At 42.3% G+C, this 13,868-nt stretch overlaps 1 protein-coding gene across 2 annotated transcripts in view; it reads right to left on the bottom strand.

The window, feature by feature from the left end:
• kdm4b (lysine (K)-specific demethylase 4B) overlaps positions 1-13,868 on the bottom strand; it is a 66,036-nt gene that overhangs the window by 36,205 nt on the left and 15,963 nt on the right. For both annotated transcript variants that reach the window (XM_010871254.5, XM_010871255.5), the window contains exon 6: positions 443-492. In XM_010871254.5, the coding sequence (XP_010869556.2) occupies positions 443-492 (50 nt within the window). The remainder of the gene's footprint in view (positions 1-442; positions 493-13,868) is intronic.

Here is a 13,868-nt window from a genome sequence, read left to right as displayed (position 1 = left end):
GCTCCAGTAACATTTGACAGCACTGGCGTGGCGGAAACAAAGGGACAAATCACTCGACAGGGGTATCAAAAGGTCACTGGCCATTAGAGCTGTAAGTGCCAAGCCAGCCATCAACCCTCTACCACTTCCTCACAGCACAGATAACACCAAAACCAATGGTACATTACCAGAAGAGTAACGAAATCAAGACTAAAAACAGCGTTGTTCACAAACACCACGAACGCACACAGGTAAACAGTGCGTCTTTCTTTCCCGGAAAGGGAAAGCACGAACAGGAAGTGGCTGCTCTTGTCAGTCTTTTAAAAGGCCTGATGCACAGTGGGCTGATGGTCAGATCAGACTGTTACCCTACTAAGCCCTCAGTTAACAAGCCACTCTGAACTCACTATCTGGGCGTCATCAATTAAATGTGTGTGTGAGAGAAGATCTGAGGCAAACATACCTTGGGCCAGCCTCTCCAGCCTCTTTCCATGTTCAGGTGGGACGGTGTACCTGGATGTATGGAAACAGAGAACAAGAAAAGGAGGGGGCAGATTATATTAGGAAGACAATGACCATATAATAAATATATAAATCTTGTTCACACACACACACACACACACACACACTTCTCTCTCCTTTTGGGAGACATAACCCAAACCCGTAAATCATTTCCCACATCCTAACATAACCCTACCCTAACCCTAACCTTAACCATACCCTTCCTTTTACATATAAACTTGACATTGTGATAAAGCCTAAACGCTAAACCTAACCAGTAACGCCTAAACCTAAAAGTAACCCCAATTCTAACACTATGCTCAACTGTATGTTATCCCCTAAGCCGAACCCCTCGGCCAGAAATCACAGTTTCCCTTGTGGGGACTTGCCAAATGTCTCAGGAATGTCCAATTTCTCAGCAGGTCCTTATAGGTGCATGGAAACAGAACCCCACACACAAACCTTTACAGTTATGTTCTTTTGGGGCATTCCCATTTACAGTGTCTGTTCTTTACTTTACTTGGTAAATGGTGCCTAAATCATCAGGTTAACATAATGCATCCTAAGCCAGACATTACCGAAGGACAAGTCCCAATCGGGATAGTAAAACCTGAACCCACACAGGAGTACGAACAGACAAACAAAAACAAACTAACAATTAGAAAATAACACCAAAATTAAAGGAAATTCATCAAAAAGCTCTTTGAGGAATCAAATGACAGAGGGCTTTGTAGCAATGCGTTGTCAGTTTCAGATGAAATCATTAGAAAACAAAACACTAATCTCTCCCTGTCCGCATTAGAGCAGGAGCTTTCACGGCTTGTTATTACCGTCATCATTACCACCGTCATTATCTCCTCCAGTTTAGGAAAAGCTTAACCCCTCTGAGACCTCCTGCGCCCTGGCCTCCCTCAGGCCAAGAGCCTGTCTATGTGATGTTATGGAGCAGTGATGGACTGCCCCCTGGTGGGCTGAACAGGAACTACATGGCGTTAACAAGAAGGTGAGGGCAAAGACCAACCTGGAGGCTTGTCTCCGTATTTCTGTCAGAATTAAACAGTGAGTGAATGTGAGAATGCATCTGTCTCTCTCCATTTATCTTCATGGGAACCCAAGGAAAACCTTGCTGGCACCTCCTGTGGATTCTCTAACTACCACAGGCCTTCTACAGGTGCGTGTGTGTGTGTGTGTGTTTGTGAACATGTACTCTGTCTCTGTGTAATTCAACCTATCACAGAATCTCCATCAATTACGTCATCCCTGGAACTCCTGTTGTCATGGAAACGGAACATCTCAGTGCCAGCGCGAGACCAGAATAAACAAAACAGAGAACGTTGGGTAAATGCAAGGTTTGGGAATGTCTCCCTTTCTCTCCAGCAACAAGATGTCTTCATGACATTTTCTGCTCCGGCTGCTGCTAAGGAAGTAAGTGAGAGAAATCTCTGACAGGCTGATGTCATCTAGTTTGATGGCTGTGAGCTGTAGTGTCTCACAAAGCGTTCAAATGGTGTGTATGCGTGTGTTTGACACAGTGAAGTGTAAGCTCTCCAGTGAAGTTGCTGTGAAGCTGACTTTAAATCGGACGGGGGGTAGAAAAGCATTTGGAAAGTTTTTGACAGAACTTATACACAAAGACAGACACAATTTCTGCGGAGACACAAGAAAACAAATAAACCCATTAAAAACTATTTTCACTCAACTCTAAATCTAAGCTTTTTTTCCTTTTTTTATACACACACAAACAAACAATAGGGGACTAAATCATTTTAAAAAACGCACAATTCACGCAATATAGAACTAGAAACTGCAGGTGTGGAAGGGGCACCACCACTTATTATCAGGCCTCCATCTACCTGGTTGTCTGACCAGCCCGCAACACATCTACCAACTGCCCTGCCCGAGACCTTTTAAAGGAGAAGCTCATCTCCCAACTACCCTGCCCGAGACCTTTTAAAGGAAAAGTTAATCTCCCAGTGTTTCCAAATGCTTAGAATGCTTTCCGGAATTCCGAATGAGGACCACGCACTCCACATCATCCGAGTGTTAAGGCCTCTCCACAAATTTTGGCAATAAACTTCCCCAGCCTTCTCAATTAGGCATGGTCTTTCAACAGGCTACACAGCAAAGCATTACAGGGTCAACTACCAGCCTCATGACCAGTCAGTCCAAACACTCCTCGGACCGGGTCTGTTCAGCCTGTAAGACTAACAGTGGTAAGTGATTTAAGGGCAAACCAGGACCTGATCCCAGACCAGTACTGTTATTCAGAAACACTTGCTACGTAATGATCCGTGAAGCCATTCCAGTGATATCCAGGGCCCTGGTAGCAAATGTCAATATGTTATTGTGAACAAGTAAGAGTAGGGAGGATAACAGATATGACCATGTGAGCAGCATTTTGTCATTTCACAACCTACGAATACTGCTTGGTTCCAAGGGAACTAAGGTCATTAAGCACTTTCAAGATCTCAAATCAATTTCCCGTTGAACAAACTCTTAACCAATCACAGCAGCTACATCGGTGTTCAATATTGTTGTTTGTGGCTGTTCAACTCATCTGGGTTTTGACATCTAAGGAGTTCAGTCTAGGTTTTGCCCATCTACACAGTCAAGCCGATCAATCTGCAACACAGGCTTATAGATTCTTGATTCTTTATATGTATCAAATTTAGATCAGTCAGAAACATCTAGATCAATATGGAACACAGACACTGGGCACCCAGACACTTATCTTAAATCATAATGACACTTTACTGTTTGATATCGTAAAGATACTTTAGTGGCAAACATGCTTTGGCTTCATAAAACTAAACCTAAGATTATGTTTTAAGTGAGGTGCTATGTGGAATGCATCACACCAATGCAACAATTTCAGTCAGTTCCCTCTTATTAAATTCATGTTGACACTAATTCGTTGACTCTATAAACCTTGGAAAATCCAGTTGCACCAGGGGCAGCTAGAACCATGCCTCCCTCTTCTTCATTAGTTTGGGTGTAAGTGTTTACATTTGGACATTAAGATGGTCATTGTCCATCTGTGATTGTATACGTTGAGGATCTTAATGCTAAAAAGGGATCTTTGGGAAACCCATTGATTGTTTACACAACAATGAACTTGTTTACACTATGGTAGATTGAGACATATCAAAGACTCGAGACACTAGACTATTTTGTTGTGTAAATTCGCAGATACTGACAGCACAAGAAGCCACCTTCACAGGTAGAGTGCAAACATTTGTAATACAGCCACCCAGAATATTGAAAGTGTGAAAACTTTTCTGTCAGAACTGAATCTAATTTTCCAGCGATTGCTGGCATCTACCGTGTCGAACGTCACAAATATGCCGGTGTAAATTCAAAAGCAATAGAAATTATAATGCAAAGCAAGATAGAATTAAATGTTAGTCTTATCTATTGTAATGTAAACAAGTACAATGTCTTCAAAAAACACATAGGGGGTCAAGAATCAGAATTCAATCCAGGCACCCAAACAGGAGACATCTTTGTCTGCTAACAACTCAAGAGACATCCGAAAGCGGATAACTTGATTTTGTGCCAAAGATGATCGATACAAATCTGATGTCTTTCTTGGCCAGCAGCGTTACAGAGAGGGCACATTTATATTCCCGAGGACAGAGTGTGTATCAGCGCTTATCACCAAGCAGAAACTTCCTCAACTTTAACTCCAATCCAATCAGACATTGACCCAGCCCTGGTATACCTGGTGTTGACCCAGCCCTGGTACACCTGGTGTTGACCCAGCCCTGGTACACCTGGTGTTGACCCAGCCCTGGTACACCTGGTGTTGACCCAGCCCTGGTACACCTGGTGTTGACCCAGCCCTGGTACACCTGGCAAGTGCAATCAGCTACCAGGTAGCATGACAAGAAAATCCATGTTTCCGCCCTCTAACAATGGCATCTAGAAGGTTCCGACTTAGACTACACAAGGTGTTAGGCAAATTAATTCAAAGCCAGGACCCAGATCTGTTTGTGCCATTCTGTCTTAACAAATGTCATGGTGATGACCACAGAAGGCAGGTCAGGTACCTGGTTATAGGCACGACAATCAGTATGAAACCAGATAACGGCCAAAACAGCTTGAAGTAAACCACTGACAACAATGTCCTTGATTGATTGTAAATGTCATACATTTACATTTTAGCCATTGAGCAGATGCCCTTGTCCAAAGGGACTTACACGATCCGCAGACTGGTCCTATCTCTGTATCGCGGTAGCTGGTCACCCAACAAACTGAATGACAGTGTGTACACAAGAAGGATCACACACTCGAAACTTGAAGAAACATTAGCCAGCCATACATCTCCCAACTCTATTCCAACGTGGGACCTTTTCTGGCTGAAGCACTGGATGCTACTTCCTGTAAATAAACAGCAACACAGTAATACTCAGGACTTACATCTTAAATAGAAATCTCCTTTCTACCTACATAAAATACGAGAGGGAAAACCCCCCACCAAGAACCAATAATGACTACCCCTTCGAGTAAAATTGGTGTGGAACTATGTAACCCTAGCATTGTCTTTTCCAGTAGTTCCCCCTAGTCCCCGATCTGCAAACAGCCGGGCATCTGTAAAGCATCTGACAGCGGGGGGGGGGACTGATGGGAGCAGAGTTGTAGGGGAATGGAGTTAATTTCACACTGGCTGCACAGTGGGGTTAGGCAAACAGCTCCGCGCTCACAGTTTAACATACAGTAATTACTCCAAAAGTAAAAAAAGATTCAATTTTTTTTAATACACACGTGCAGGAGTTGAGGAGCGTGTGCGAATTGTGGTGTGTGTGTAGCACACGTCCACGTTTGAACAGTCGAGGGGTGCATCCATGTGAGTGAATTTACTTTTAACGAGTGACAAGGAAAGATTGCTTTTCCACACAGGGGCACAGGGACATGTGAAGACAGGAATGACGGAGGAGGAGAGAAGTGGAGAGAAAGATATCTTAGGATGGTTGAGAGGGTTCTCAGAAAGGAGAGGGCTGCTGGCGAGACCTGACAACTGGATTATACTATGGAGAACATCTGTCTGCGTCCTGAATCACACCCCACTTCTACTCAATAGGGAATTACACTGGTGAGAAGAAGAGCGCAACACAGGGAACGGGGTGTCCTTTGAGACGGCATGCCCTGTGTAAGTGCCACGGCATGAGGGCTCTGCAAATAAAACATTCAGAGCACATTTCTTAAGACGGGGAGCATTTGAACAAAATGAAATGTTATTACAATACGTGGAACAAAACGGCCACAGAATAATACGATGCCCTCGGTCACCCGTTCTGACAAGCACAGAGCTGCACTCATTTTAACACGTTCCCACCTTCATAGAATGTCTGACAATGACAGAAAGGCGTCTGTGAAAAGCCAACAGCAGCGCAGAACAGGCCAATGGACGTGGGCTAGAACAAGACTCAGACTGGCGCACCACAGAAAGCAGGAGCTACTGTAAGGCCTGGGCGAAGATTAGTTGCCAGACGGCCTATCTGGATTTCCCCTCAACACTACGCGGCAGCCATAAGGAAGTGACTGGCCGACCACAGCCAAGGTAACCACAGACTTCCAACTTCCTGTCTCAGTGTTCTACCCCCGTCTACAATGAGGAGAGGGATAATGTAAATTATGTAACCTTAATCGTACAATAATGATGTCAACTCAACCTTTGCTATCAGAAGTATTAGATCTGACTATTGCATTACGACATGCTTGGATAGAGGTTTCTGTAAGTAGTCATCTTGTCCCCATGCAGATGAGTCACATCAGTAATTAAGAAATATAGACTCCACAAGCAATCCTGTTTATGTTGACAATTCACATACATTCAAAAACCCCAAAGGTTTTTGGTTTTTATACCTAAATATCCTGAGTTTCCTATCAAAATGAATTTTATTAGGATTTTGGCATCGCAATCCATTTCAAATACCTACGGTTGTGTTCATAAGTTTGCATACCCTGACGGAAACTGAAATGTTGGCACTGATTTTGAAAATATGACTGCAAAAAAAACTAAAAATAACAACTGTCTTTCATTTTAGGATAGTGATCATATGAAGCCATTCATTATCACAGTATTTTGGCTCCTTTTTAAATCATAATGACAACAGAAATCCCCCAAATGGCCCGGATCAAAAGTTTACATACCCTTGAATGTTTGGCCTTGTTACAGACACACAAGGTGACACACACAAGAGAAAATGGCAATTAAAGGTGAATTTCCCACACCTGTGGCTTTTTCAATTGTAATTACTGTCTGTGTATAAATAGTCAATGAGTTTGTTAGCTCTCACGTGGATGCACTGTGCAGGTTAGATACTGAGCCATTTAGAGCAGATAAGAACTGTCAAAAGACCTGCGTAACAAGGTAATGGAACTTTATAAAGATGGAAAAGGATATCAAAAGATATCAAAAGCCTTGCAAATGTCATCAGTACTGTTCAATCACTTATTAAGAAGTGGAAAATTCAGGGATCTCTTGATAGCAAGCCAAGGTCAGGCAGACCAAGAAAGATTTCAGCAAAGCATGGTGGGGGCTCACTGATGTTTTGGGGGTGTGTGAGCTCTAAAGGCACGGGGTGTCTTGTGAAAATGTATGGCAAGATGAATGCAGCATGTTATCAGAAAATACTGACAGACAATTTGCATTCTTCTGCACGAAAGCTTTGCATGGGATTCTCTTGGACTTTCCAGCACGACAATGACCCTAAGCACAATGCCAAGTTGACCCTCCAGTGGTTACTGCAAAAAAAGATGAAGGTTCTGGAATGGCCATCACAGTCTCCTGACCTTAATATCATCGAGCCACTCTGGGGTGACGACCAAAGACTTTGCATGACTTGGAGGCATTTGGCCAAGACGAATGGGCAGCTATACCACCTGTAAGAATTCAGAGCCTCATTGACGACAATTACAAAAGACTGCACGCTGCCATTGATGCTAAAGGGGGCCATACACAGTATTAGGATCTAAGGGTATAGAGACTTTTGAACAGGGGTCAGTTCGTGTTTTTCTTTGTTGCCATGTTTAATTTTATTATTGTGCAATTATGTTGTGACCTGCAGTTGAATGTGAATCACATAAGAAATACAAGACGTGTTTTACGTCTTTGCAATTGAAGTGCAGACTTTCAGCTTGAATTCAAAGGGTTGAACAAAAAATATTGTTTGAAACGTTGAGGAATTGCAACCATTTTCATACAAAGTCCACTTATCTCAGGGGCTCAAATGTTCATTTTTAATACTTTGTTGTGAATCCTTGATGTCTGGAACGCATGGAAATTACCAAACGCTAGGTTTCCTGCTTTGTGATGCTTTGCCAGGCCTTTACTGCAGCTGTCTTCAGGTGTTGTTTGTTTGGGGGTCCTTCTGCCTTAAGTTTTGTGTTCAGTAAATGATATGCATGCTCAATCGGGTTGAGATCAGGTGATTGACTCGGCCATTGCAGAATATTCCACTTCTTTGCCTTAAAAAACTCCTGGGTTGCTTTCGCAGTATGTTTTGGGTCACTGACCATCTGTAAAGTGAAGTGCCATCTAATCAACTTTGCTGAATTTGGCTGAATCTGAGTAGACAATATATCCCTATACACTTCACAATTCATCTGGCTGCTTCTGTCTTCACATCATCAATAAACACTAGTGACCCAGTGCCATTGGAAGAAATGCATGCCCACGCCATCACACTGCCTCCTCCGTGTTTTACAGATGGTGTGGTATGCTTCGGATCATGAGCCGTTCCAAGCCTTCTCCAAACTATTTTCTTCCCATCATTCTGGTTTAGGTTGATCTTAGTTTCATCTGTCCAAAGAATGCTGTTCCAGAACTGGGCTGGCTTTTCTAGATATATTTTGACAAAGTCTTATTTGGTCTTTCTGTTAGTGAGGTTTATGAATGGTTTTCACCTTGTTGTGAACCCTCTGTATTTGCTCTTGTGGTAGACTTGGATAATGATATGCCTACCTCCTGGTGAGTGTTCTTCACTTGGATGGATGTTGTGAAGGGGTTTTTCCTTTACTATGGAAAGGATCCTATGATCATCCACCACTGTTGTCTTCCATGGACGTCCATTACTTTTTGTGTTGCAGGTTTTCTTTTTCTCAGAATGTACCAAACTGTTGATTTGGCCACTCCTAATGTTCCTGCTATCTCTCTGAAAGGATTTTTTTTGCAGCCTAAGGATGGCCTGTTTCACTTGCATTGAGAGCTCCTTTGACTGCATGTTGTAGGTTCACAGCAACAGTTTCCAAATGTGAATGCCACACCTGGAATTAACTCCAGACCTTTTACCTGCTCTATTGATAAAAAAACAAAAACAAAGGAATAGCCCACACCTGCCCATGAAACAGCTTTTGAATCAATTGTCCAATTACTTTTGGTCCCTTGAAAAAGCTGAGAGACTGTACTTTAAGTACATATTCATTATATAACTGCAACCTGAATATAATTTTGCAAACAGGCAAAATAACAAAACTTGTGTCAGTGTCCAAATATTTTCGGACCTAACTGTATATTAAATTGATTATCACTGTTGAGTTTAACCTAGACTAGGAATGACAGAAAGCAGATAGCATTACGGAGTTCTGTGTTGGTCTAAACATAACCCAGCTAATTACCCAACAAACTTGGGCACATTTAAAGGAGCCTATAAAGTCCTCACTACCTCACCAGATTGTTTTGGACTCTGTTCCCATTACTGATCAAATTGCTGAGGCATTTAATTGACACTTTATTGCAGCAGGTGATCTTTTGGGGAAAAAAAAAAAACACTATACCTACCCCAAATGACAAAGGACTAAATAATAGAGAACATAGGTCCTTTATTAATTACTAGTTAGACACTTATCAACAGCACAGGGATGATATGCTAAATCTAGGCTAATTGGTTGATGCTGCTCCAATTATCTTTCAACGCAAACATGTAACCAAACATTAATATTGGTGGTTATCCCTAGAGCCTGGAAACCCACTCTCCATGAGAGTGGGAACTCTAGTGTCCTTGATAACTATCACCCAATCTCTAAATTGTCATCCCTTGCTAAAATCCAGGAGGCAATGGTAAATAAAGTTACGTTCCTTTTTTATCAGAAAATTGGATTTTGAACAGATTTCAATCTGGTTTTAGACCTGGACACAGTGCTATCACAGGAACAATACTGGTTGCAAATTATATTGTCAAAGCCTTAAATGAGAAATGAATCTGTGTTGCTCTGTTTGTTGACCTGTCGAAGGCATTCCATACAGATCACTCAATCGTACTGAAAAAGCTGTCTTCATCAGGCCTGGCCAAGGACACTTGCCTCTGATTTCAAAATTACCTTAGTAACAGAACACAGGATATTGTAGCTGATGTAATTAAATCTATTTCTTATAATCCAAAGGAGTCCCTCAGGGTTCAATTTTGGGTCCTATATTGTTCACACCTGAAGTCTGATATCCAAATCACTTATGAACTGTAGGTTGGTGCTAAATAACATGTTTTTATGTAATAATCAGTGAGAACCTGGTCACAGAGAAAAGTTAATTGGAAGAACAGAATTTACCAAACTCGTTCTCAAGACTGGATAGGGCTGGAGACACAGTGGGACTATTTAGAACTGGGTAAAACTGCTTTTGTATATTTAGCCCAACACTCATGAAACACAATTCAGAGTGTTAGATGTTTTAATGCCTATAAGACGTTTAGATTTTCTAATAAAATTATATTTTTATCAATTGTGCTTATATTTCTAAATATATGTTTTATCTCCATTTTGTACGTGTTAATTGCTTTGTGCAAATAAAGGTAAACTAACGTTGACCTCCTAAACTGTGTTCACAGGCACTAGATTATTGGAAAGCATCAGCTGAAGTCAAAAAACACACAGGAATGTTTTACTTAATGTTTTATGTCCGTCCATCTCAGCTTGTAGATGACTTGTAGATCAACATGCCACTGACACACAAACAGCCTGTCTGTCCCAACCAAGTCCCTGTATGACACTAATGCCACGTGTCCACTGGTGCTTCACCCCGGTACCATGGCTACACCGGTGATGTATGCTAATGTTGGCTCCAGACTTTTCTGTTCCCACTATACATTTGGTACCAAGGACTTAAGGAGGGGCTCAGGTGGGGAGGGAGGCGTAAACTCCAGTCTAGTTTTCCCGTTACAAAAAATAAAAGGCAATATTTTTTCTGGTAGTAAAATAAAAAACAATAACGCCATGCTCAGTTTGTTTACAATACAGCGTTTGAACTTGAGTAATAAAACTAATTTCATCCTCAAACTCCAGCGACCGGGTACTTCACCTACACTCATAACACTGCAACTGTAAGCCAATGTATTCATTATTTAACTATCTACTTTTAAGAGAAGGATTTGGGAGAATTCTGGGGTAATTTTGCATTGTTACAAGTTCTGCAGGCTACATCACAGTCTCAGCGCTCCGTTTTTGCGGTGAGTGAGTGAGTGACTACCCCTTGTTAAATAGCGTAGTGGTTAGAAAAGAAGGACTTGTGAACTATAGGTCCCGAGTTCGTATCTCCTCGTAGGCGAAGCGAAGTACGCATTGTAAATTATTCCGTATTGACGAAATCATGGCTGGCTAAAACCAAAACCTGAAATTGTATACGGTTATACTGCGACTGTTTCTGGTAAGGAAAAGTTCATCTTCAGTCTTGCTAGCAATTGCTCAATTCTTATGATTATTCCTAAGAAGTTAGTAGATACCAGTAAGCATACAGTGCCTCTCACGTGGAAGGCTCAAGTTCAAATCTGTTGTGAACAACGACATTTATTTATTTTATTTCCGCGATTCTCTCGTCGTTTCACTTATTGTCAAAAGTTATTGTCACCTTTCTTGATAGTTATTGTATCAATGTCATTCACGAATGAAAGAAAAAAGTATGTTGTTTCGCCATGAAAGAAAAAAATGCGTTCTTGTGCCCTGAAATGAAATAGCTTTGGCAGACTTTGGCAGCAATTGCTCAATTCCTATGACTATTCCAGTAAGTTAGTAGATACCGGTAAAGCCTATTACTGGCTGACTATTCCAGTTTGAGAAAAGCAGAGCGGGAAAACTGACTGACTGAGCTGCTTCTAATGTCACCAGACCTCAGGGATGAGGTAGAACGACAAGACACGCTCCCTCGCTCCCAGAGGATGGGCTATATTTTCAAGCAAGTGGAATTTATGTAACAAGTTGGTTTCGTTGTCGTAAATCATTTATAGCACTAACAAGCTTGAATATTTTATGGTCCTGTTTTCTTTTCAGGTTTTCCCTTGTCTCTTGTAATTTCCCCTAAATATATATTTTTTCTGATTTTAAACAAACTCAATTTTCTAAATCTACAAGCTACTTCAGGACTGGTGTGGGAGAAGAAGATACATGCAGCCCAAAATTCACATTTTGCATTGAGATTTAAATGCACCAGCATTAAATTAGAGGTTAGCAGTGGGTTAGCAGTGTTTCTGTAGGGCTCATGTGATTGAAATAGATGAGCACTGGATTAATTACCATGATATATCTCTGCCAGGCAGTCATAGGCTGCTCTATAGTTAGCATTTAACAGAGAAGGTTTAAAGAAAAGCCATTTCATCTCCCAGAATACAGCTTGATAATAGTATGAATTTCTAACGGATAAAATAACGTGTTAGTCAAAGCAGGCAGACAGACAGACAGGCAGGCCGACAGACAGGCAGGCAGACATATCATGGTCCTATGTAATGAAATGCTTCAAGCCTGGGCAGGTACTGTAGGCCACCCATGGAGCAAACGGCTTTAAAAACACAGGAGGGAAGATGAGACTAAACGAGAGAAAAGAAAGAAAAACAGAATCCTTTCCTTCTAGCTCTATAAACGAGGAGAAGGGACCTCCGAGGGAGTGAGGGGGGAGGGTGTGAGAGATCATCAAAAAGAGAGGGAGAGATGAAGTCAAAAAGAGAGGGAGCGATGAAGTCAAAAAGAGAGGGAGCGATGAAGTCAAAAAGAGAGGGAGCGATGAAGTCAAAAAGAGAGGGAGAGATGAAGTCAAAAAGAGATGGGGAAGATGGATGAGGGAGAGAGAATCAAAGAGGGAGAAGAAAAAGGAGGGACCAAGACCAAGAGAGAGAATCAAAATGGGAGGGAGGAGAGGAATCAAAATGGTGGGAGAGAAAGAATGAAAAAGACAGGGAGAGACTTGGAGCAAAAGGGGAAAGAAAAAGGAGTGTGAAAAGCAGAAAGGTCTGTGCAGTAATGAGCCTTGTCACAGCAAGGGAGGCAAATATTCAGTGCAGAGACCTTTTTTTCTCATTCCACCATGAAAACATGCCTTTAACCTGCACATTATAATGGCCATTTCTCCTATTTAAATGACCCACAATACACCCCCTACAAGGATGGCTTGTCAATCTAAAGAGGTCTACACTGGACTTTTTCACAGTAGACTACAAGACAACGTTCCCTTTCAAAATAAAACCTGTAAATGCAAAACCCTGCAATCAACTCAAGACATTGTCTAACTCAGTTCAAGGTCCAACAAGCTGCAGGACCAGATTTCAGTTGATTACAGGCAGCACTGGACTGTGTCACTAATCTCTACACAGTTCTGCCGGCAGGGACATTGTCTGTGTCGCTGAGGGATGCACAACACAGTATTAATCCCAAATGAATCCAAAGCAGCGATGCCCACCAGCGTGGCTGGTTATTGGTTCAAAATCAGGGCCAGGTAAATATTGGTTTCATAACAGTGGAACTACAGTAATGTCCTGTGATTTCCAGTAACCTACACCTTTTGTCTCTGACCAGGGACTGACTACAAGCAGGCACATCTGCAATAACTGCCATTATCGGGTGGAACAGGAAACCAGCACCAATCTGGAAGGATGTGAACACTTAGGGCCTGGACCCCAAGAGTGGGAACACTGGGATTCTATGGGTAAAACCATAAACCAGCCAGGCTTCAGCCAAAGTAACCCCTGAAATAACATGAAGGGATGAACGGTCAAATAAAAACCGGAGAGGAGGAGATTGATCCCCCTCTGGTGTGTGTGTGTGTCAGACGCTATCACCCCACAGGCAGAGCTTAGAGACGAGTGGCAAAGCACCGGACACTACAGACTGACCCTCACCAAGGTCGTCTGGCGGGATCACTGCCGTTATATCACCGTGGCAAAGCGACGCCTTCCATTAGTGTTCTGTCGATACGCACTTATCGCCCACTCTCGTTATCCTCCCCGTGCGACTCATTTGGCCAGGAGTGGCCGTTGCAAAGCCTGAGTGAAAATGGTTGCCGATTCCTCTCAAAAAACCTGAAGTGCTCTGAAGAAAAGTAGAGCTCTCCATACACACTAAGGGCTTCATTGGAACACTCCGTCCAGTGTGAAATTATTGGGGCCTATATTAGTATTGCTGCTGTTCCC

This window comes from Esox lucius, chromosome 8, assembly GCF_011004845.1.
Source record: "Esox lucius isolate fEsoLuc1 chromosome 8, fEsoLuc1.pri, whole genome shotgun sequence".
Lineage (NCBI taxonomy): Eukaryota > Metazoa > Chordata > Actinopteri > Esociformes > Esocidae > Esox > Esox lucius.
Note: the sequence above shows the minus strand (reverse complement) of the source record. Positions and strands in the feature narration are given on the sequence as shown.